General features: G+C 47.7%; 1 protein-coding gene and 1 long non-coding RNA gene across 2 annotated transcripts in view; one reads left to right on the forward strand and one right to left on the reverse strand.

Annotated features, from left to right (window-relative positions):
• Window positions 1–14418, reverse strand: LOC113944087. Its single transcript, XR_003526575.1, has 3 exons — window positions 14337–14418; window positions 12818–12905; window positions 1–344 (listed from the first exon to the last, which is right to left on the reverse strand). It is a non-coding gene; the product is annotated as an uncharacterized LOC113944087 (long non-coding RNA).
• The window catches only part of ATIC (5-aminoimidazole-4-carboxamide ribonucleotide formyltransferase/IMP cyclohydrolase), a 20981-nt gene continuing 9936 nt past the window's right edge, over window positions 14027–25071 (forward strand). Inside the window, exons 1-10 of the mRNA XM_027636712.1 lie at window positions 14027–14135; window positions 14665–14791; window positions 15968–16044; window positions 17110–17176; window positions 19471–19559; window positions 20911–21062; window positions 21194–21350; window positions 22540–22665; window positions 22799–22906; window positions 24132–24217. Coding sequence (XP_027492513.1) covers window positions 14114–14135; window positions 14665–14791; window positions 15968–16044; window positions 17110–17176; window positions 19471–19559; window positions 20911–21062; window positions 21194–21350; window positions 22540–22665; window positions 22799–22906; window positions 24132–24217 — 1011 coding nt within the window. The 5' untranslated portion in view covers window positions 14027–14113. The remainder of the gene's footprint in view (window positions 14136–14664; window positions 14792–15967; window positions 16045–17109; window positions 17177–19470; window positions 19560–20910; window positions 21063–21193; window positions 21351–22539; window positions 22666–22798; window positions 22907–24131; window positions 24218–25071) is intronic.

Below are 25071 nucleotides of genomic sequence, written 5' to 3' on the forward strand. Positions count from 1 at the left end.
TCATGATGACCCCAAATAGACAAAATTAACCTAATAAGGTGTTCATTATGTATAATTTACCAGCTTGTGCAAGTGTCAGTCCAGAACACAGGACCACGCCTGACCTTTTAATAGACACGTTTTTCTAACAACTACTTTCCAGCAGGCTGTGTTGTAAAGCAGCTCAGCTTTTATCCTGGTGACTGATCAAAGTATCCCTCCTCCCCTTTGGCACTGAGCATCCCGCTCCATTAATGCTCCACACTCTTATCACACCTCTTCAGTCCTGTTCCTGTGATGAAGGGCAGGAGCTGCACTGTGTCTTCTGGGCACTCTCAGAACATCTCTATTGCAGGTACAGGCCACTAGAAAAGGAAAATAAAAGGCATCAAAGACAGAAGCAGAGGGGCGATGACAGGAGGTGTTGTGTCTGGCAGGTCAGCATGTGTTGGGATGGGATGTTATCCAGGTGAGCCTGCTCTACGTCAGAGTCCGTGGATCGATGTGAAACATCCCCAGGTCAGGGCCCTGACTCTCACACTGATGCAAACAGCCAGAGCTGCTAAAATGTCACAGCCTGTCCTGCCCCTGCACCCCATGTGACCATCCCCAGCAGGCACAGCAGCAGTCTCTGTGCTAGCACAGCCCCAAACCCGTGGCACCCAGCTCTGCTGGCAGCACACACACAGCAGCCAGCTGCAGATCAGGAGCCAGGAACACTGGGATGTGTTCCCCGCTGCAAGGCTGGTCACCCTTGGTGGCTGCTCTGTCAGCAGCTGGGACCCCCCACTCTGATCTGCCGGGGCTTCTGTGGTGCAGCGAGTTCAAGATTCACCCCTTCACCTCCAACCCATTAAAGCCAATCTCAGCAGCAAAAGGGGTTTGCAAAGGGACAGTGCCAAACCAGCTGCCTATGAAAGGAATCATCATACTGCATTGAACACTGGCTCCTGAGGCAGAGCACCAAAGCATGAAGCTATAACCAAAGTCTGCAACTACTCAGCAGCCCTGAAAATCTCAGGGCCTGTCCTCAGCTACAGTGAGTGCTTTGGGAAGTTCCTCTTCTATGGCTTTGACGTGGGGCTCAAAGCACCTTCCCCAAGGTGAGGAAGAGGCAGCTGTCTGCTCCAATGTGGAGAGACCCCACCTGCAGTGCTGCTTCCAGCTCTGGGATCCTCAGCACAGAAAGAATGTCATCTCATTGGAGCGAGTCCAGAGGAGGCTGCCAACTTGATCAGAGGGATGGAGCACCTCTCCCATAAGGAAAGGCTGAGAGAATTGGGGTTGTTCAGCCTGGAGAAGTTCTGCAGTGACCTAACTGCAGCCTCCCAGTATCTGAAGGAGCCTACAGGAAGGATGGAGAAACACTATTTACAAGGGCCTGGAATGACAGGAGGAAGGGGAATGGCTTCACACTGAAAGAGATCAGGTTTAGAGTGGATATTAAGAAAAAATTCTTCCCTGTGAGGGTGGGGAGGCCCTGGCACAGGTTGCCCAGAGAAGCTGTGGCTGCCCCATCCCTGGAAGTGTCCAAGGCCAGGTTGGATGGGGCTTGGAGCAACCTGGGCTAGTGGAAGGTGTCCCTGCCCATGGCAGGGGGTGGAACAATATGAGCTTTAAGGTCCCTTTCAACCCAAAGCATTCTGTGATTCTGTCTCAAATCCAAGGGAAAACCACAGCCCCCATCTGAAGTGATGCCATGTGGTGCTCCCACTACCTGTCTGGAACCCCATGGGCTCCTGCATCCCTTTCCAGGGTGTTCCCTGTCCCTGTGTCCCTGCCTTTACCTCTGTTGGTCTGTGAGGTGAGGAGGACCCAGTCAGCTAACTCCTAAGTCCTTCTAACCAACACAGGTGCAGAATGGTAGCCAAATCTATCTACATTAAAGACCAGCCTACATAGGCTGGGGGATTTTTAATATGGAAGGTCCTTTCCTTTGGGGTACAGTTTCTTCTCACTTGAATCAATGATCATTTGTTACATTAATTCAGAGACAGAAATCAGCTACACAGTATTCATGCTCTTTAATTGTCCAGCCCAAAAAATCAATGCTTTTATTGAATTAGCCACTTGCCACAGCAAGTTTCCTTTGATTTCTATGGCTCCCATGAATCAATAGGAGTGTGTTATTGCCTCTAAGTGGAGCAAAGTCAGACCCCAAGTCACGCTGCTGGATGGAAACACAAATCTTCCTGCAGAATTCTGTGCATCAGGTGGGTATGGGACCACCTGGCAATTTGCCGAAAAAGTATCTCCAAAGTCTTCCTGCCCTGCCTCACCAATTGCTCTCAGCTCATAACTCCAGCCCTGCTTAACAACTCTCATCTCTCACACTCATGATCTTCTGTTTTCCTGCTTCCTTATCAGGTTTTCCTCTGCCATAGGCAAGACCTTCAGCTGCTGTCTCCAGACTGTCTTAGGTGTAGGTGTCTGTGCCAGAAACACCTTTCCCTGCACAGGCCTGTATCTGAGAATCCTAAATGCCTCTCCAGGACTCCCTTCCCTGTGCTGGTGGCAATAAGTCATCTTTAACTGCTGGTCCAAATATTTAGGTGTTTGGTTTTTCTGTTTGGTGGGGTTTTTTGTTTGTTTGTTTGTTTTTTCCCCCACAAAGGTAATTTTGTTGTTGTTCTTTTCCAGCCTTCCCATAAAAGTAGCCATTTTTTATCAGCACAGCTGGCTGGGAAGTGTGACTCATACATAAATTACCACTTTTACTGCACTCCTGCCCTTTGTCAGCTCTTCTGCTGTCAGCTAGGTGGGACAGCACCATTATTCTTCAGTGTTTAGCAAACACTCTCCACATAGTAGGCGGTGCTGCAAATAAATGAAAATAAGACCTGAAATGAAACGCAAGCTGACTGACAGGGCTTTTGTGAAGCCATCTGAGCTTTGCAGGGGTTTAATCAGCTGTGCTGCACTGTTACATGGCACTTAAAATGGCTCTGCCTCACTTCCATAGTGTCAGACAGGATCCCAAGGGGATGGCCATGGAAATCAGGTCTTCAGCTCCTTTACCCGTGGCACACTTGGGCTGATTAAGAACGATCTGTGCCTTACAGGCTGAGAAGCACCGTGCGACTTGTGCCTGGCATGAAATGATGGACAGCCCAGCACTCATTGCCTAATCACAATTTCTTCCAGGAAAATCGGGGGAAGTGGTAGAAATTAATGCTAAGCAATGGCAGGGCTGCAGGAAATGTCAGAACTGATGGGGGGAACTTCCAAAGAGAAATTGGCCCTTCGTTAGTGAGGGCAGAAGCTCATAAAAATCCTGTGCAAACACATTTCGGTCATGTTGTAGAGAAGAGAACACAGGGGAAAGGCAAGGATTGCAAAGATGACTCAGTGCTAATGTGAGCACGAGTGAAAATCAGGGGGAAACCATAAAGCAAGCTCAGGAGGGCTGCAGGATTTCAGCTGCCAGGTGGAAATAAAAGAAATTAGTGCATTGCTCAAACTGGGGCATCAAAGTGGTATGAATAGTATTCCATGATATTCTTTGTAGGAGGAATAGCAGTGTTTTCACAGTGCCAACAACAAGAGGCTTCTGAATGCACAGTGTTGGAAGTGGATATTATTTGTGTAGTACTGCCTACCCCAAACATCCAAACTTTCAAGTTAGGCTTGGGAACTGTGAAGGCAGCTTGAAAATTGACAGGTGCATAAAAACACTCCATATATTCTCAATGTTTGCCTTCTAGTTTTCAACCTTCATGCAACTTTCAGTCACAGCTTTCAGTTTTCTGAAGTAAATGAATTAGAGCTTCATTCTCTGAATGAAAAAGCAAACAAACAAACAATGAAACCAAACCTCAAACCACCAATGTCTCATCATCATCAGAAGAAAACACCCAAACCACTAATTATTCCAAGATCTGCAGTGAAATTATGTGATCAGCTACAAAGCAAGTAGCAATGAGGCTTTAGGCAGAGGAGAACACAAATACTGATGGCAGGGAAAAGGTGAAATCAGAAGGTGGGAAAGGACTGGAGGGAATCAATCTAGTCCTGCTCACACCAGCCACACCAGCAGGGCCAGGCACAGCCTCTGACCTGGCCCCGCGTTAAGCCAAGCCTGGCCCAGCCAGCAATGTCATATGCTTTGGTTAATAATGTGGAAACTTCTTTAGGGTTAAACTGGGAAGGCTTAATCTACTCCCTGCTATAGCTCTGCCTTATTTCTGCTGTGCTAGGGTAGGATCTGTTCCAGTTGTTACACTGGGAGTCTGCAACAGAGCTGGAGAGCAGATCTCAAACACCAGACTTGCCACAGCCTTGGCAGTTATCCCTGCTTCTTGGGAAGACAAGGAACCCCATGAAAATCAGCATTCAGGGTCTTCCCAAGATGCTCACAAGAGGATCTCTTTAGCCTAAAATGTCTCTGAAGAACAGAGCCGCCCTTTTTCCAGGTGGGATGATGCTGATGACTCAGTAAAATTCCAGTCAGTGGGCCAGTAGAGGACTTTGGCAAAGAAACATCAGAACTGACCAAAAATACAGGATGTGAAGAATTAACATCCTTTCCCCAAACTATAACATTAGGCCTGAGTCTCCAACATTAATCCAGGAGTCAAAAACATTTCACAAAGTTCCGTAACATGTGTTCTTCACTCCGAGTCTCAGTGTGCTCCTTGCCATAGCTGATGGCATCAGTGGGATTTGATGCTGCCCAACACTGGGATTTCGGTCCCTTGCAGTGCTCAGTCTATGCAGGAAGAACTCTCCATGTTCTATTTGAAGGATTTTTATCTGACCCATTGGATTAAGCTGCCTCTTGCCTGGAGAAGTCATTCTTCTCCCCATGTGTGCGTTATGATGCTGGTGTGTGCTTGTGACAGGGGTTAAATGGACACAAATAGACCCAAGAGAGACTTTTTCCAGGCCTGACAAGGTGTGTATTTATGTGAAAAATGGTGTAAATAAAAACAAAACTAAACAAAAAAGTCCCGCTTTCTAGCTCTTCAGAAATAGCTAAATATTGCATATTGTCAGCAAAATTTTGTGTTTTGGGAATTCTGTCCCCAGCATGTTTTGCTCCTTTTCAACTGGTCAATAAAACACAGCAAAATAAACTGAAGTGTTACCCTGTCTTTATTTGTCACCCAAGTCTTAATAGAGAATGGGATGAGGTCATAATTATGTGATTGATGATATTACAGGGCTGGAGAAAACATTAGAGAAAACATTAGTCAGGTAAATTGAAGAACCCTCCTGAAAGTGTGTAGCTGTGTTTTGCAGGGAGTCCCAATAAATTCCCTCTGGCCCTGCTGCCTTGGCCTGAGTCCCAGGCTCAGTTCTTCCCACTGAACTCCTATAGGGCCAAAATTGTCCCCCCCATGTGTCTGTTAATTTAGCCCAAAAAAACAGCTCCACACAATTAAAGCAGGACTGAGAGCTCCAGGGATTCCAGAACAAGAGCCACGGAGCACAGATGGGCACGGGGACACAGTTTCCATGCCTGAAACGTAGGGAGACAGCCAGAAGCTAATGTGGGGAGAGGTACACCACACAAAGCCAATGCTGATCCTGCCCCAAAAGGGTCAGGAATCAACAAGCAAGTCAAGACCCAGCTTGAATACTGGCAGGAGCCATGAGCAGCACCACTGCAGCTCCAGGTTAATTAGTACCTGCCTCAGCTCTGCCTGGTGAGGGGTGGTGTTCGTCATCCCCATCCTGAAGGCTCCCTGCCTCTTCCAGGTGGATGTGCCACAGGAACACAGGCAGTCTGTGCCCAGGATTGATGGAACTCAGTCCTGCCCAGGGCTTTTCACCAATGGATTTCAACTGCACTGCAAATACAGACATGCTGTTGCCCCCATTTCATGCAGGGAAGTGCCAATACCCCTCCCTGAATTCCCACAGGGTTACTGTAACCTTGCATTTCCCAAATCTGGAGCTGTGTTTACCCGGGGACCCTGGTTAATGGAATAGTAGCTACCTGATTAAATCCTAGTTTTCTGAAAAGTACTGTCTGGAAAATGACATTGTTTATTCTAGAACCTGGAAATGTTCATTTTATGGCCTTCTGAACAATTTCAAATACTTGGTTTTTAATGAAAAGCTGAGAAACTTGGCTTTGACTGAGGTGAAAAATTAAAGGTTTGTTTTAATAATGTTTTCTGTGTAAAAAAACCCCAACGCTTCCTTTTCTAGTCATTCCTACCCACAAAGCTTCTGTGAGATGATTCTGAAAAGCCAGAATTTGCTCTGTTGCAACTGGAGACTCTGAGCAAGGAAGGTCAGAAGAGAAAGAAAGAGCCACAACTGATTAGGAATGCAGGGCATACAGGATAACAGCATTTCAGAAAGCACAAGAAACTCCAGGGGAATCCAAAGCCATCGAGTTTTGAACACAGAAAAGAGACAACATTTATTTTCTTTTTTTTTTCCTCCACAATTTTTCATTAAAATGTTATCCATGTTTCTAAGGCCAAAACAGAGTGATCTAGTCCAGTTATTTAGGAGTAAAAAAAGGAAAAGAATAAGAGATTTATGAAAAAATATTTCTCCCTTTCCTTCTGTTATTAAAATTAGCCTGTGTAAAATCAGCAAAATCTGAAAATGGTTGATTTGCTGCAACTAAACTCATCTTCCATGAGGATAAACTCATCTGCCAGGCAGAGGCTGCTCCAAGCCTCGCTGGCTGTGGCCCTGGCTGCTGTGTGATCTGGCCACATCTGCTCACACAGCCCTGTCTCCGTTTCCATGCTCCTGTTTAGCCATGATTTCTATTCTGCTCACAGGGCCTTGCGGCAAGCCCTGGTTTTATCCTGCATCCCGGCTCCCGGGGGGGAGGATCGCAGAGACCTCCAGTGTAACACACAACCCCCCACCTATGGCTGTCCTTCCTGGAGAGCCTCCCTGTGCCCCCTTTGGCAAGCTGCTGGTTTTTCAGGCATGCTGGAAAATGGCAGCTCTGCCTGCACTGGCTTGTCAGGTCTCCTGTGAGCCTGTTAGCAATGGGACAGGTTTCCTGGGTCCCCCGGAGAGCTGGAAATGAATACAGGCTCACAGCATTCCCTTCCCTGTTGGCCAGCTCCTGGATGTTAGAAGGGATGGGGTTTGTGCCTAAAGCCTTCAGAGCCAATGTGGGCTAGTCTTCCATTTAGGGAAGTCACTGTGTCCTCCCTGTCTCTTCCCTAGAAAAGTGTTTCAGGAAGTGTGACCCAAAGATGACTGGGGCTGGATTGCTGTACAGAATGCCTGCGTTCCTTAATCTGTTGCAAGTTCTCTTGCCAGGCTTCACCGATTTCCAGATGCTTCTCAGCCACCAGAGCTGTCACTCTGTTTGCATTGTGTTCTAATAAAAACTCCTCAATGATGATTTTTGCTCTGATTTTTGCTGTAGATCCCCCAGCAGATGATGCCTGGTGGACAGCAAAACTATGTCACCTATCGCTCCAGGCCCTCCCTGGGACACAGGAGAACACCCCGCCCATGGAGCATTTCATGAGCTCCCAGATCCTGTCGGAGCAAATTCCACCTATCTGGGGAACCACAATGAATTAAAATGCAAATTGAATCCTGAGCCAAGATTCATGTCACTGTCATCTTTATGTATTAGACTGTAGATCATGAAAGGAATTATGCTCCAGCTGGCTAATTAAGTAAACATGAAGCAAACGAGGGTGGCAGACGGGGGTCTGAGAGCCGGGCTCGAGGCAGAAAATTCTTGTGTGACGATGGGCAAGTTTGTGAGGGGCAGCTTTGAAATGCACTAATGACAACAGGAGACCATTAATGGGACCTTGAGGTGGACTCCTGTCCATGTCCATGCACAATTTCCACTTCCTCTGCCACAGAGAGCAGCAAACAAAGGGACTGTGGGATGAGACAGGGCTTGAGAACAAAGCTTCTCCCTGCCCTCTGTGTACAGGTTGGGGTCTTCCCAAAGGTCTTTGCCAGCACTTGACTCAGCCCAAACCTCAGTGCTCCCAGGCAGCTACAGCTGGCTTTGCAGCACCCTTCAGCCTCATCCAGGGAAACTGCAGCCAACCGATGGGGAACCCCGCCAGATTCCCAGTGTAAAAACAGAAGTGGCCTTTCTTGCATAGGCATCTTTGATGGTTCCACCCCGACAAGAAAACCATCCCCATTTTAGCTGTCATAGCGCGCTCTAGTGGGAGCCGGTTCCCTGCACAGCTCGGCCGCATCCTGGAAGGACTGCTCTCCCAGCAGCATCCCGGCAGCACTGCTCTCCCGGATGCATCCCAGCAGGACTGCTATCCCTGCTGCAGCCCTCTCACCCAGGGACACAAATGAGTGTCCAAAGAGCTGGGGGCAAAGGGAGACAGCTATAAAACCAGCTCCTCTGGGAAAGAATCAGCGATTTGAATTGCCCAGAGAAGCTGTGGCTGCTCCATCCCCAGAAGTGTTCAAGGCCAGGTTGGATGGAGCTTGGAGCAACCCGGTTTAGTGGAAGGTGTCCCTTTCCAGGTAGGGGGTGGAATGAGATGAGCTTTCAGGTCCCTTCCAACCCAAACCATTCCATGACTCTATGGTGCTAAGAGAAGGTAAAGCAGCCTGTTACTTGCAGATAATGCTGTTTCTTTGCAACTACATCCAAAAAACCCAAACAAAATATTTCCCCCTCTTTTCTTTTTCCTGAGAATCCTTCCTTTCACACAAATAGCTCGAGAAGGCACATAAAGAACCTCAAAGTGGGTGAGATTACTTTTTTTACTGCAAACCCCATATTTACAATCACAAACAGAGCTGTTCAGTCACACCCTTCAAGCATCATCTTCCCCAGTGCCGCCTGTCAGTAACATTCCGGCACCACCACGTCCCTCCTGCTCAGCTGAGGGAGCTCTGAGGCCACATGGCCCTTCTGTAAAACACCTCTTTGCCCTTTGCCTGCACCTCCCAGGCTGCTTCCTCCCCCACCAACACGGGGCTTCCTGCTCTCTGATTCCTTCTGCGTGTGGGTTTCGGACCATAGAGTGGGCTCCAAGTCGCCAAGAGAAGACACTATTTCTTACCTTTTTGTTATTATTATTCTTTCCATGCTTGGATAGGAACAAGCCTCTGTGAGGAAGGGAATGGGAGCATTCAGAAAATAAATCGTTGTTCACTTTATGCACCTTTGGGTCTCATTCATAACCCAGAGCATTAGGAGAATAACTCAGGTTGAAATCTGCAATATTTATTCCATTACAAGGGAATTGTTTCTTTTGCAGGAAAAGCACCAGACATTGATATCAAAGGTGTGGGAAGACTGACCACTTGTGTTGGTGAGTGAAGAGGGGATGAGACTTTCACACCCCAGGTCAAATTGTCCAGGCAAAGCTCTTTGGTGCCCCTGAACTTTAGTTAAGAGGCTCATTGTCATCTCTGCAGCTACGTGGGACCCTGAGCAGCGATTTACAAGGACAGGCTGGCACACAGCGTGCCATGGATGTGATTTAGCTGGGACCTCTGAGGAACACAGTAAAACAAAAGCTGCTCCAAGCTGATAAGGGTTGAAAAAGAAACTCAAAATGCATCAGGGCTCTGAAGCCTCTCTGTTATTGTGGCATTCTCCAGGATAACCTGTTCGTCAGCTCTGCACTGAACCTACCCCAGAGGTCTGGCAACTGTGGCAAGTGGCACAGGCAGTGCAAGGCAGTTTTTGAACAAGGTTCAACAGAGCAATACTTAGCACCAAAAAGATTTTACCTGCAGTCCTCATGAACCCTGAAAGGAAAAGGCAGATAACCCAAAAGCCTGGATATGGCACTAACCATCGAGAAACAGCCTAGATTCAATTCCACTCCCACCTCTACTGTTGTGCAACATTTGAGACAGGCCACTTGAAGCCTCTTGAGCATGCACCTTCATGAGAACTCAGCTTTGCAGTAAGCAATCCCATAATACTGGGGATTGTAGGAGTGTGGTCCCTGTGAGACTGGACAAACTGAGGCCCAGTGCCTGACAAACAGCATCCTGAAGGAAGAGACCAGACACCAGACCAATGCAGACAAGGCAGTGCCCCTTGTGAATGGGGCATCTATACTTCCTTGCCTCCCATTTCAATAACTGCCACTGAAGAAAACAGAAAACAGGAGCTGGTGTAGGACAGAGATGTATTTCTCTTACACCATGCTGAATACCATCCTGCTGAGACATCACAACCTTTGCTTGAAGGCAGCTCAGAAAGAACATAAAGGAGTCAAGGGGTTGTTTGTGTATGATTAGGGAGATATTTAAATGAAAGCAGAGTCTGGTAAAGGAAAATAAACCTGATATGATGCAGCATTTCAAAGCTGAAGATTGTTTTCATACAGGCAGAGATGCCCCCAATACCATGCTTTTCCACAGCAGCCTCATGGCTATGAGACACCTCACCAGGGTAGGGCAGATCCAGGTCAGACACTGGTGTAATGCTCATCACTGATGACACTTCATCTCTGAAGCCCCAAACCAGACCAACCTCAGACTTCCACTTCAGATGAAAGTCCTACATTTTGGCTGGGTCTTCTTCTTTGTCCACTGCCAGGCCCAGCCCACCCCTCTGCCAGCCTGCAGGCAGCTGCAGGATTAGCTGGAGGATCCCAACTTGTTTGCTTCCTACCCAAACAAATTAATAGACAGCCAGATTAACCTCATGCTCTACACTCCTCTTGGTCTGATACATGAAAAAAAAACCCACAGTAGAAAACAGACTTACAATAGGGGCTCAGAGCCAGGCTAAAAATCATTGCTTGCTCCCTACAGTCTCAAAAGAAGGGAATCTAGGGTACTGCCAAACAACAGCCAAACCAGGAACATCATCCCTTTTGTATGCCTCTATTCAGCCTCATCCTCTTTTTACTTCTCCTTATTAACACAGCAGAGCACAGTGCTAATTAAGCCTGATTTTTCTTTCTTGGATGTAGGCCCTAATATGATTTAAAAATAACCTTAATGTGGTATTTGTAATTCTAGCATTTACCTCTCCCCATGATTTCCAATATGATGTGACTGCATTCTTGGCTCAAGAAGAGCTTCTGTAACGCTTTAAAACACCAGGAAAAAGCTCCAGTGAGACCTCGTTCCTATTGAATAAATGATGGGACATGAACAGAGCACAGGATATTTGAATATCCTTTAAACATCACCAAAAACAGTTAATTAGTTAAGCTCTACAAAGCAAAACTGAACCTCTGGGGAGGCAGACTGCTTTCCCTGCATGGCCATCCCCAAATCAGGACAGATCTATCACATCCAAATCCTGACACCCCTCTAGACACAGCCAGAATGTCCCTTCTTGGATGTCAATCATAGAGTCATGGAATGGTTTGGGTTGGAAGAGACCTTAAAGATCATCTCAGTCCACTCTCCTGCCATGGGCAGGGACACCTTCCACTAGCCCAGGTTGCTCCGAGTCCTGTCCAACCTGGCCTTGGACACTTCCAGGGATGGGGCAGCCACAGCTTCTCTGGGCAACCTGTGCCAGGGCCTCCCCACCCTCACAGGGAAGAATTTCTTCCTAACATGCAATCCAACCCTGCCCTCTGTCAGTGTGAAGCCATTCCCTCTTGTCCTGCCACTCCAGGCCTAAATAGTCTCTCTCCCTCTTTCCTATAGACTCCCTTCAGGTCCTGGAAGGCTGCAATTAGGTCACACCAGAGCCCTCTCTTCTCCAAGCTGACCAATCCCAGTTCCCTCAGCCTTTCCTCACTGGAGAGCTGCTCCATCCCTCTGATCATCTTGGTGGCCTTCTCTCGACTCACTCCAACAGGTCCATGTCCTTCCTGTGCTGGGACAGGGGGAAAGCCCAAACCACCCCCTGCCACCCCAGGCCCTGCACAAACAAAACCCCAACTCACGCACCAAGGGACAACGAACCGCTGGAGCCGCAGCAGAGCCAATGCCACCATTGACAGTGATAATGTCCCTCTGACTGCTTGTCCCAAGGCAGCAGCGTCCCTGTCCTCTGTGCACAGGCTGACAGGGCCAGCAGCTGGAAAACACAACTGCTCTCCAGCCTGGATAAACATGCAGAGCTCCCTCGGATTGTTCATTTGCACAGACATTAATCACCACCAGAGCCCACCTCGGCTGCACTCCTTGTGCAACTTTGATTCTCTTAAAGGTGTGTATTTTCATAATGATGGTGCTCATGTACCACTTAACAGTATATTTCCATTTGGCCCCAGCCACCTTCCTGAGCAGTAATTTATTACTGCTTGTCACTGGCTGCTACTGAGAGTAAGGCACAAACTAGGTTTATTTGGTCTGCTTGGTATTTCTTGCTTGACTCTTTCTTGCACAGACAATACTGCCGAAGGCCAGAGAGTCACAAATCAAAACAGCCAAGTTTCTGGGCCTTCCAGTTGCACTTGTGTTGTACTTCCCAACTTTTTGTCTGCAAGAGCTAAAAAATTTCATTTATTCCTTCTTTTTTAATGGAAGTAGGGACTGCTTTTTAATGGTAGTCTGACTGCTCTAGGAGCTGCAAGTGTACAGTGAACACCTGTGTGGACATGAAAATGTGAGACAAGTACTCAGGGCCTGCCCATGCTGATTTTATTGCATAAGAACCTGATTCAATATACCAGATATGGCCAGGGGTTGTGCTGCAAATTAACTGCAGAGCTCTCTACCTGCAAAGCAGCATGGGGCTGCTGCTGCCCCAGTGCTGCACCTTAACCCTGCTGGGGTGTACACGGGCACAGTTCAGATTTTAAGCAGCCAAAACCAACAGTCAGAAGCTGGAATAAAAACAAGAAAAGCTCTTTTGCAGGGAGTATCGGGAAATTTGGAGGCCCGCAGAGAACAAAAGCTCCCCCATGTTAGTTTCCCCTACAGAGAAAAATAAAAACTAAATAAAGGAAGAAAAGCATGATTTTACTATTTGCAAACAATTTTTTACCTCAGACTTGGTAAACAAGTGTTTTGTCTCTGCCCCTCTGTAAGCTCCGTGAGAGGATTTTCCACAGATGAAATTCCAGTGAGTATTCCTGTGAAAAATTAATTGTCCTTATTGCACCACCTTTCACTGCAATGAGGCATTGCCTCACCTACACCTCATTTTTCACCTGTGTACTAAGCTGGGTATCCTATCACTCCTATCACTGAGGAGGCCCCACAAAACCTTTTACCCTGGCCTGAAGGTGCTTGGCCTGAACACACCAGGCTGGTGGCCACCTTCCCTGTCCCCACGGGGACCTGGGGAGCAGGGTCACCACCAGCTACAGCTCAGGTGGGGCCCAGGGGGGCTGTGCCCCCTGCTCACCCCAGCACTGCTGCCCTTTGCCTGCCTGTCCCCCGTGCCTGCAGGCTGTGCACCCACACACACATGTACGTGCATATGTATGTGTATATGTACATATGGATGTGTATACATATGTATATGTGTCCAGCTCTGGGCTCATCAGCACAAGAAAGACGAGGAGCTACTGGAGAAGGTCCAGAGGCCACAAAGATGATGAAGGGTCTGGAGCATCTCTCCTATGAGCAGAGACTACGGGAGCTGGGCCTGGTTAGTCTGGAGAAGACTGAGAGGGGATCTCATGAATACATATAAAATCTCCAAGGTGGGTGTCAAGAGGAGGGTGCCAGACTCTTTTCAGTGGTCCTCAGCGACAGGATAAGGAACGATGGCCATAAACTAAAACAAAAGTTCCACCTCAACATGAGGAAGAAGTTGCTTCCGCGGAGGGTGGCAGAGCACTGGAACAGGCTGTCCAGGGTGGTCGTGGAGTCTCCCTCTCTGGAGATATTTCAACCCCACCTGGACACGTTCCTGTGTCACCTGCTCCAGGTGACCCTGCCTGGGTAGGGGAGTTTGACTGCAGGATCTCCAGAGGTCCTTTCCAACCCCGGCTATTCTGTGATTCTCTATGTGTGATGCATCCCTGTCTGCGGCACATACATGCACTGCGCACACGTGTAGCGGGAGCACCCGCGGGCACACACGTGTCGCACACACAACACGTCCGACCACGGGGCACTTCCACCGCACACCCTCTGTGGCGCACCGAGGACACGCGTGTATCCCAGACACACATGCCCGCACCCCCAGCCGGGGCACCACCGCCTCTCTCCATTCCCCGCCCCGCCCGGGCCGCCCCCTCCGGCTCCCGCCCCGTGCACCCAAAGCCCGCCAGGCCGCCGCTGCTCGCCCTTTTCCTGCCTCCCCGCCCATCCTGCACCCACCGACGGCGCCATGGCCGCCCGGCAGCAGCTCGGTAACGCGAGGCGGGGGAGGGTGTGCGTGAGGGCGGTGGGGGGGCTGCCCGGCCGCCGGCCCCGAAATGGCCGCCAGTTCCACTCAACAGGGCGGCCCCGGAAGGCGCCTCAGCGCGGGGCCGCCGCTTCCATCCCGGTGGTTCCCGGGCTGTGTGTTTGCGGGGCGGGAAGGCACTGTTTTCCCCTCGGGCCGGCTGTACCTTGTTTTGGGCGCGGGGGGATGAAGTTCGGGCGCCAGCAGGCGGGAGGACCGGAGGCGATGGTGTCCCGCGCTTTCGGCGCCCTGAGGCGCGGGCGGCAGCGCTGCCCTCGCCCGCCCGCGCCCCCGCCTCAGGGGTCCCGCCTGAGGGGCGGCTGCCCCGTGAGGGGAACTGTGGGGCTCTGGTGCTCCCCGTCCCCTCCCCAGCCAACTCGCATCACGTACGTTCCCTACATTACAGAAGTTATAAAGGCTTCACTCACTTAATCTTGTTGTTCCCTCTGTTCCACTTTTAAAACCCAAATATTCGTGCTCTTCCCACCTGCCAGCTTTGCTCAGTGTCTCTGACAAGACCAACCTGGTGGAATTTGCGAGGAGCCTGCACGCACTCGGCCTGGGTTTAATTGCCTCCGGAGGAACAGCCAAATCCCTGAGAGATGCTGGCTTACCTGTCAGGTACACACGCTCCCCTGGACATCTCCACAAAAAGGCTCATTTGGGCCCTGAGGTTGCTTAAATTGTTTTCTCTGTGAGCAAAAATGGCCTGAAAGCAAGTCTTCCCTTCAGAAAAAAATAAAAACCAAACGTGCCCTAAAGCAAACTGCAGAGGCTTTTTGGCCAGGAGTTGGTTTGCTGAGGCTGAAGAGCGTTACTGTGCAGGTCAGCACACAGAGAGGTGTCAGGAGCCTTGTGTTGCAGGTGATGCCTTGTCTGCCTTGAGGCAGCTTTGTTTCCATGGGACAATCTGTTTTCTTGACATTCATAATCTGACCCTAGTGCTGCTCCTCACAGCCAGGTGCAAGCTCATCTTTGCCTGGTCTTCCTGGAGTTCATTTGTCACAAATAATTTTCCCAGCACAGTGGTCCACTGATCCAGACAGAGCACTTAAGTGTTGTGCATCCACCATTTGAGAAGGTGCATGTACAGTCATGCTGTTTTGGCCAATGATTTGGGGGAAATTCATTCTGGTTTCTTCCATGCCGTGATTAAAAACCTGTTCTGGCCAAATAAAAATGGTTTCCAGTGCAGTGATTAAAAACCTGTCAATTATTTGGCAGGACAAGTGACCGTGACTGTTTTGGTTCCAGTGAATGCAGTGGTAGGCCTCTGGGACACATCAGCACGAGTATACATCACCCCCAGTGCTCCCTGTCCTCGCTGTTACCCAGCACTTGGTCATGTCTCTCCAACTGCTTTACTTGGCTGTGCTGTCAGTGAAGTCTGAAGCAAAGATGGCCACATTTCCATTTCCTTCTCCTTATTGTTCCTTCACCATCCTAAACAGTCACAAGGAGTGGTGAAATTTTAATTAATGTTTTATTTAAGCTGAGAAGAAGAGCACTGAAGTGTTGTATCACCTTAGCATGGCCTTCCATTCTCTCTATAAACCATGCTGACTTGGGATTTGCTTATCTTGGTTATTCCAGTGTATGTATTTGAGAAATAACTGTACTGCTTAGTTGAGTGTGACCCGTTAACTTTATTTCCATTCATGGGAAAAGCAGTTGTTGCCCCTTTGGCATAGGGAGGTTTTGTAGTGAAATTTATACAATTCATTTGGTTTGGTTCATTCAGCCTATAGATAAAGTCAGTATGGCACATCTGTTACCATCTGTTTTCTCCCTGAGCAGAGATGTTTCGGACCTGACAGGCTTCCCTGAGATGCTGGGTGGACGTGTGAAAACCCTTCATCCTGCAGTCCATGCTGGTATGTTTCTGCTATTATATTTTTCAGTCTAAAAGAGAAATGGGCAGTGAGGGTGGGAAGAGGGAGCTGACAGATGTCTTTTTTTAAGGGTTGTGTGGAAGAACCGAGTAATGAGAACAGATTTGCTGTAGGAGCAGGAGGAGAGGTGAAAAGCCACGGGGTGGAGAAGTGCACAGGGGTGGAGAAGTGCACGGTGGCTGAGTTACTTGCTTGTTGCTGTGCTGGCATCTGTGCACAGCTTGTTCTCCCCGGGGCTATAAGTAACAGAGCTTCTCTGTAAAAGCCTTAGCACATCCTTTGCAGAGTCAGTTGCAGGCGTGTTGAGGCAGAGAGCTCCATGGAATTTAACCTGTGGATGAATCTGATCTGCAGCATAAGGAACACGACAGCATAGTCTTTAGTGGGTGATTTCTGCATACTCTGATATTCTCTGGCTCCTCTTCAGCAGAGATCTCTGACAGTTAGTCCATCTGCACATTAATCCATCTGCTCTTTCGTCTCCTGTTCCTGTGCTGGAGATCCCTGGCGTGGAACCTGTTGTCCATCATACCTGGGGGCTGGAGACAATCTCTGACCGCCTCGAACCCAGGATTGTGCTGTTGCTCACACTGTGCCAGCCTGTCACCTGCCTGTTTCTCCAAGTTCCTAGACCCAAGCCAGCCACCTACACTGCTCAGCTAGAGGCACAGCCTCTCTTGCTTCCCTTGTGTCATAGGGCAAGTGCCCTTTTTCTCTCCCATGAACTCCTTAATGACAGTTTTAATGTTTTAGGAGTAGCAACTGAGTGCTTATAAAGTATGTTTTTGAAATTGCTGTTCAGTAGTTGGAATGGTCTAGGAATTATCATTAGGGGAAAAACAGCTGTTAGTGTGGAATTGGAACAGCCAAGGAGTCTGTAAAATGGAATAAAGGAGTAGGGGCTGAGGGTGTTTTCTGAACTAGAATGAGAAAGTTTATGATAGAAAGTCTCTGAGGAAAAGCACAGTCTTAAAGGAGATGTTGAATTAAAAAGCTGGTGGTGATGTAGCTCTTTTTCAATGAAGATGTGCTGTTTTTTGTAACTAGGCATCTTGGCTCGCAATATTCCAGAGGATAATGCTGATATGAAGAAACAGGATTTCAGCCTCATAAGGTAAATGTTGGGGAACATGATGCAAACCATCAGTAATCAAAAACCAACATTGGAGACCAGGCAGCCCCAGGGAATGGGAGCAGTAGGGATTGTAACATCTGCACACTGGAAGATCCGCAGTCTCCTTCCTTTTCCATAGCAGGAGATAGTTTGTATTTAAAATTGTAATCTAAAGATGCATCTTCATCACTTGTAGTAAGGGAAAACTAAACCAGGAAAAAGTTACATTGTGGCTTCCACAGGGAACAGAGGTTTTGCTTTCTTCTGGTTCTCTGGGAATTTTGACACGTTACATTCAGTCAATGTAGCGCCACATTACACGGGTTGCAAAGCTGAGTTGAGTACTTTTGAAGCTGGCTCCTCTCCCCTCAGCTTGGTTCCACCTGTCCCATCAGATGGCAATTCCTGATTTTGAAATACTTGCTTAGTAAATATACCCTTTGATATTTGCCTAATGTTTACTGAGTTTCAACACATAAATAAAGAACAGACACGAGAAGTGGGTCAGGAACACGCAGCATTTGTTTAACCAGAAAACACACAGATAAGAGACAAAAAACTTAAACTTTGAGAGCCATCCAGGGAGCAAGTGAGCTGCAGCCAGAAACTGAAGTAAAACAGTTTGTGCACTAATGTACCAAAGATTGTTTTTCTATTTTTGTTAGAACCTGGTTCATTGACAGGGGGCAGTTTGGGACTGTGTGTCACTAACTGATGTTAACATCTAACCAATGCTTGTGAATAACCATCTGCATGTCAGTGAGTAGCTCCTGCTTTAGAAACAATGGTTTAGCTGGACACAGTGAACTGTAGGTATAGCCAGGATGGGAGGTACAGTATGACTGTGGGGCCAGAATGCATCCTAAGTTTTAAAATTACTTTTAAAAACTGATGGATGGATTTCCAGGCTGAATTTGAAAACCTGAAATTTAAAACCACAGGAATCCTCATAGATGGCTCAGCAGTGGTGGCTCTTCAGAGCAAGCTGCATATTAAAGCAGGCTCTGCTGAATTGCAGGGGGAATAACATGCCCTTACATCAGTGACTTATAGTGCACTTGCATCCAGAGTAATAATTTGGATTCAGGTTCTCTTACAAAAAGCAGAAGTAGCTGATCCTCAGCAGGACTGTCTTTGCCTAGCTGCATGAAATTTGCATATCCAAGTCAATGTGGGAAAGCTTGATATTGATTGTCTGGATTTCCACAGATAAAAGCATTAGCAGTGTTAAAGTCCACAGATTCCTGATGGTTTGCAACAGGTTAGGAGCATGAATAAGTGAGGGGAAAGGGGTATTAGAAACAGAAGAGACAATAAAAGACATTGTAGGAAGTTTAGGGACATTGGGTGTTCTGAAAGCCATACTGGAAGCTGATCATCCCTTCTGCTGGAGTTCACACCGAGTGGGAACAAAGGATTATTAGAAGTTGAACATGAGGGTACTCATCACAGCAATTCACTGCCAGTACTGGGCACAAGTTGGAGTTCAATACCTTCATGTATTCAGATCAAGAGAGTAAATTAATTCGCTTGGATTAAAAATCTTATTTGTGAAGGTCAGAACAAATCCCTTCTTTCGCTACAGTTCATGTGGCAGTGGTAGGATGGGACAGGGCAAGTTATTACTTCATGCTTGCTGGAATACAAACCTTCTTCCAGATCAGATGAAAAAACTAATTCCAGTAAGGTCTAGTCTTAGCTTGAGAGGGAAAAATCAATTTTTCCCCCTGCTTTCATGTACTGCAGAGGCTTTGTGGGATCTGGGTGGCACGCTCAGGTTTAATATGTTGTTGGCATTTTAAAAGTCCAGAAGGTGATATGTAGGTCATTTTCTGCTCTTGGAAAAGTTGTGGAAAATTGGATTGATTGTACTTTGTTTGCAATGGCCCTTGCCCTGGGTGCTTACTGGGTGCCTGGTTTTAGTACTGCTGAGAACTCACTTTGAAGTCCTTTGAGATGGCTCAAGTTGTGCACCAACATCACTGAACATTTAAATACAGGCCCACATATGCAAAGAATCTCTTCCTTTAAACTGGCTTTTGTAAATTGTGGTTCTAGCACTGTTTGATACACAGAACCCAGTTAAATGTCAGAATACACTGTACCATCACTTGGCCTTTGGCTGAGCACCACTGTGTCTTTAGTCTTTTGGAGAAAGAAGCCTTGGCCACAGGATTTTAGCTGGTCCCTGAGAAAGAAGACCATGAAAGCACTGTTGGTATCGTGTGCTTTCCAAGCTTTAATTTGGCATTTTTGTTTCTTGCTGAATAACTGTTTTCCCCCTCAATTCTCAGAGTTGTGGTGTGTAACCTCTACCCCTTTGTGAAGACTGTTTCTTCTCCCGGTGTAACTGTTCAAGACGCGGTGGAAAAGATTGATATTGGTAAGTTAAAGGGAGAGCAGATCTGTTTTCCAGACAGACTTGATGCTTCTGATCTCTGAGTGGTCTCAGTTCTTTTCCTTTTTGTTTGGTGGCCTTGCACACCCACAAAGGAAGTCTGCTCGAGAGCTCAGGAGCTGCAAGGAGCAGACTGAAGGCATATTGGGTAAGCCTTGTTGCTTTTAAGCAGATCTGCAATTAAAATGGCAAGGAACAGGCTGGGAAGGCACACTGCATGGGGGGCAAGTCGTGCACTGCCCAAGAGAGGGCCTGAGGTACTGCAGAAAGCTGTGCTAGGAAAGGCCAGGGGGAACATGCTTCCTACTGAAACACAGGGAGCAGACTAAACCTTTTGCTGCTTCTGGCAGTGTAATGAAAACTTAAAAAAAACATGAGCTCGGGAGAGAAAAGGCTGAACATCTGAAAGTGCTCTGGGGATGGCTGAGAACTTCACTGCAGGAAGCTGTTACAAGGAAAGGGACTGGTTTGCGTGTGTGGGAGAGTTCTTAGGACCTGACTTTGGAAGCATGGACACATGTATTAGCAGATTGTCTCTTCCTAGTTATTAACCCCAAGAGGCTTGCTCTTCACTGCAGCATCTCTTCTTGGCATGTTGTGAACAGTACAGGCGCAGTTTTGTGCCGTGCAGTTGGATTGGGATTGAATTTTCCTGCAGTAGTTTAGTCCAAATGATGCCCAGCAGAGCTCTCTATTAAATGTTTTATGGAGTAATACTTGCTCTGCATGAAGCAGTGCCAGCCTCTCCTTTTCCTTTGCAACAGTCTGCTATCTTGTCTGATTTAAAGTGTTGCAACAGCTGTGCAGAGTCAGACTTGAGGGGTAACTGTGGCATTTTATCTCACACAGAGAGACCTGGGCAAAATTCAGTATTATTTGCAGAGAGGCTTGGGAATGTTGGTTGCTTGGCAGGGTAGAAATAAATCTTTCTTTAGACCACTGTCCACTCTGGTGTTGCAGAGCATGGTGCTTAAACCACGTGTGGCTACAGTCATCTTTGGGATGTGGCTACAGCCATCTCTGGGATGTGGCTGTGCTGCTCGAGGACATCCTTGCCCCAGTTGCTCATCCTGGCCCATGACCTGTTTCCCCACCACTGCAGCTCTACCTGGGCCTGCAAAGGCCAGTCAGTGTGCACCTTCCCCAGTGGATTGAGTCAAACTCCCCAGCCTTGTGCATTCTGAAGAGCACCCTCACCCTGCTCTGTGCTGGAGGGAGGGGGCACGTTCGTCTGGCACAAATGATGGATTGATGCATGTCCCTCCTTGGCCTCAGCTGTGGCTCCTGTGCCATGTCCAGGAGGGAAGTGCTTCATGCCCATGCCCTTGTCTTGCAGGAGGAGTTGCCCTGCTGCGGGCGGCTGCCAAGAACCACGCCCGGGTGACAGTAGTGTGTGACCCTGCAGACTACTCTGCAGTAGCCAAAGAGATGGAGGCATCAGGGGACAAAGACACTGCCATGGAGACCAGGAGGCTCCTGGCACTGAAGGTTGGTCGAGTTTGCTTCCAGTGAAGGGCTGGGCCTGACTCACTTGCCTTTCATTCCTCACCTCTTCAAACACCAAATCCATTGTAAGCTGATGTTTGTGAGTTGACAGGTGTCCCCTGTTGTGTCCCCAGGCTTTCACCCACACTGCCCAGTATGATGCAGCCATCTCTGACTACTTTAGGAAGGAATACAGCAAGGGGGTGTCCCAGCTGCCCCTGAGGTATGGCATGAACCCTCACCAGAGTCCTGCCCAGCTCTACACCACGAGAGCCAAACTTCCCCTGACAGGTGAGCCTGGCCATACTGGCCAAAAGGGAGTTGTGGGATGGCTGGGAATGGAGGTGGTTGGACACATCTGCTGGCCGTCTTTCAGACTGAAAGACCATCTTGTGCCTTAGATGGCCTGCAGTGCCTTCACAACTGCTCTGTTACTGAGTGGCACTACCATGGCAGTTAAAAGGTTGAGCTGTGTGAGACAGAAAAGTTTGTCTGCTGATCCCCACAAAACTTGCTGTTGGTCCATATTCTCTGTTGCTGTAGGACTGTGTGTCTTAAGATACTTAAACAGATTTATATAGTGTGCTTTTGCTTGACATTAGATCCAGATTTTGCAAAGGAAAACCTCATCATCCTTTGAAGATGCTTTTCTACTTGCCGTTTGCCTCATTTAGTATGTTCCCCATCTTTTTGTGTTACCATTTAATCTGTCTAGAAACCAAGCTCTTCTTCTCTATGTCTGAATTGGTTTTGTTTGGTTTTTTTTTTTAATTTCTTTGGTGGTTTTGAGCAGTGGTTAATTACCTTAGTTTTGTAGAATGCTGCTTCTGCTGATGGTGGCAGAGGGAAGGGGTACTAGTCTCACTTGCAAGTTTGGGACAGGTCTGGTATGTCTCTCTGCCATTTTATGGGGTGTGCCACTCACCACAGCATTGTTGCAGTGAGGGAAACCCCTGTTTTGGAGAGGTCTCATTACTCTTGTTCTTGAGACTGCTTCCAGTGTGTGCAGGCATTGTCCTGTTGAATAAACAGTGAAGCTTTGTATTGCAGCATTTCCCAGTTTCAACTCTTGGACCTCTTAGGAAGCTTTTCCATTCCTGCACTGGAGATTGATTTGCTTGCAAGTCTTCCTTCCAGAATGGCAACAGAACAGCACTGTGTTCACTTGCCCTGGATGGGGGTTATTGTTAAAATTATCTTTCCCCCACTCTCCTGAAATGCTCACAGTGCTGCCATATCAGAACAAGCAGTTCTTCTTTCAGGGCCAGAGCAAAAGGTTTTGAGAGCAGACTTTTAAAAGGCCTTTACTCTTGCTGTGGATTGCTGGGCACTTAACCAGTTGCTGAGGAACCTGGGTCATTGTACAGGAATGACTTGTACTGCTTTCAGCTCTCGGTGGGAGAAATCTTTTGTGCTCACTCTGCAGGCTCTGGGGAGAGGGCTCTGCCCACTTTAACGTGTCTGTGTGCTGTGTTTGCAGTGGTGAATGGCTCTCCAGGGTTCATCAACCTCTGTGATGCCCTCAATGCCTGGCAGCTGGTGAAGGAGCTCAAGCAGGCTCTGGGCATTCCAGCGGCTGCCTCCTTCAAACACGTCAGCCCCGCAGGTAGGGTGGCTCCTCCTTGGACACACTCCAGCTTTTGGCAGGCCCTGCCAGTGGGGTGTGTGTCCCTCACCCTGGCAGTGTGGGGAGATCCCAGGGACAGGGTTTGAGTGCCCTGGCTCGTGTTTCCCACTAGGTGCTGCTGTTGGAGTTCCGCTCAGCGAGGAGGAGGCGCAAGTCTGCATGGTGCACGACTTCCACAAGAGCCTGACGCCCATGGCCTCTGCCTATGCCCGGAGCAGAGGTGAGGGTCTAGAGAACCTCAGGAAACCAGCGTGTCCAGAGGGCTGAGCTCCACTCTCAGCACTTCCCAGGCTCTTCCCCTTGCTCCATGCTCTTCCTCTGCAGGGCTTTTCTCCGTAAGGATCTGCCCGACTGCCTGTCAGAAATCGTTCTCCAAGGGAGCAGATCTTGTGTGCTGTTTCAAAGGGCTAAAACCATTTTGGATTCTGTTCCTTGATGTATATAGAAGACCTGTAGAGATTATACACATTTAAATTAAAAAAAAATATATACAGTCATATATAAATCTGTGGGGTTTTGGCTATAGGATAGGGATAAACGCCTGGGCTGATAGCATACAGCCTGGGAGTACTCGGAAATACTTGAGTAGAAATGTTTCTGTATGTGGTATTTGGTTGTTTTATTAATGCTTTTGTACTGCAGAGCTCACCAAAAAAAACCTAAAAAAGTAAATAAAACCAGTTTCCTCTACTTAGCTGAGGAACTTTGCTACTTCTCTCATTTTCCATGGCAGTCCTAGAAAATCTTCACGGATTATGGAAAACAAAGCGAACTTGATAAGGAGCACATTGGCTTGAGTTTATTTTTCACAGACCACCTCTGAACGTTGGCCTCAGAGAGCTATTGCAATGGTTGGTAGAAAGACAAACATTTAGAATGGCAGGGACAGAAGAATTGACCTTGCTGAGTAGTGAGGCATCTGTGATGGCAGCTGAGTTCACCTTAGCTATGCCATTAAATATCAAGAATATTTAGTTTTTAAAAAATGCAAAAAAAAATTGCTTTTAGCTGCATTTCCAGCTGTGGTTTCTTGCAGGAAAAGCCAGGTGGAGCATAGGCATCTAAAAGCTTTCCTGTTTTTCCAGCTTTCTCTCATCTAAAATCTTCCTGTGTGATCCTTGCCTCTGCTTGTCCTTTTGTCACCACTGGGTACAGCTGAGTTGCTTGTGGTCACAGAGGTAGTCATTACAGAGTTAGAGCTTTGACAGAGGCAGGGAAGAAGGAAGAACATCCGAACAACGGGAATATTTAAAGGTCCATCTGTTTGAGGTAGGATTTTTTGTCCTTGTTGCTCTGATATGACCTTTTTTTTCTTTTTTTTTTTTTTTTTTTTGCTTTTGGATTAAATTATTAGCTCTTATAGAAGCTGACTGGGCTGTAGAAGCAAAGACTTCTCTGTGTATGATGCTGTAGTTTGATAAATTAGTAAAAGCAGGGTTTTTCAGGTGCTGATCGGATGTCGTCTTTTGGTGACTTCATTGCCCTGTCTGACATCTGCGACGTGGCTACTGCCAAGATTATTTCCAGAGAGGTTAGTTAAACCAGCACATCATTCCAGGGTAAAAAGGAGAATCACACTGGATGGAGTCATTGGTTTGCAACAGCCTTTTTGTGTGAATTTGACTCATTTTACCGAGGAGTTTTATTGGTCCATTTGGGTAATTCTCTGATCTGGAGTGCAGAATTGACACCAATCTTTTGATGCATTTCTCCTAGTTAAAACCTGGCTGTGTGCTAGAGCCTGGGAAATAGCAGTGTCTGCAATGCTGCTTTCCAAGAGATGATTGCAGACCTCTGAGCAGGCCTCTGGAAATGAACCCTGATTATGCTGTCACAAGTGTCTGGTTGAACAGCTGTAATGGGAGCAATAGAGGTCTGGAATGCTGAGGGACAGCCTCTTGCCCAAGCTTGGAATGTGGATATGGGTTACTACCTGCCTATGTGTAGGCTCAGCCACTTTCCAGGCTGCACTTTATACTTAGAATCACAGAATCGTTTAGGTTGGAAAAGACCTCTGAGATCATTGAGTCCAACTGCCAAGACCATGACTTTTCTGGATCCAGCATTAATTCTGTATCTGACTGCATTGCACACATCATGGAAGTGTTCAAGGCCAGGTTGGATGAGACTTGGAACCACCTGGTCTAGTGGAAGGTGTCTCTGCCCGTGGCAAGGAGGTGGAATGAGATGAGTTTTAAGGTCCCTTCCAACACAAACCATTCTGTGGTTCTTGTCAAACAAGTGAAAGAGTATTTGACTGCTGTGTGAGGATAACATTTGGTACTTAAAAACAAAAAAACCCCACCTACATTGTAAGACAGAAATGTGGAAGTTGTGTATGGCTTTATGGCACTGATGAATATAAACATCTCTGTTTCAATGCTG

Source organism: Corapipo altera, unplaced genomic scaffold (assembly GCF_003945725.1).
Source record: "Corapipo altera isolate COAL_440 unplaced genomic scaffold, ASM394572v1 45, whole genome shotgun sequence".
NCBI lineage: Eukaryota > Metazoa > Chordata > Aves > Passeriformes > Pipridae > Corapipo > Corapipo altera.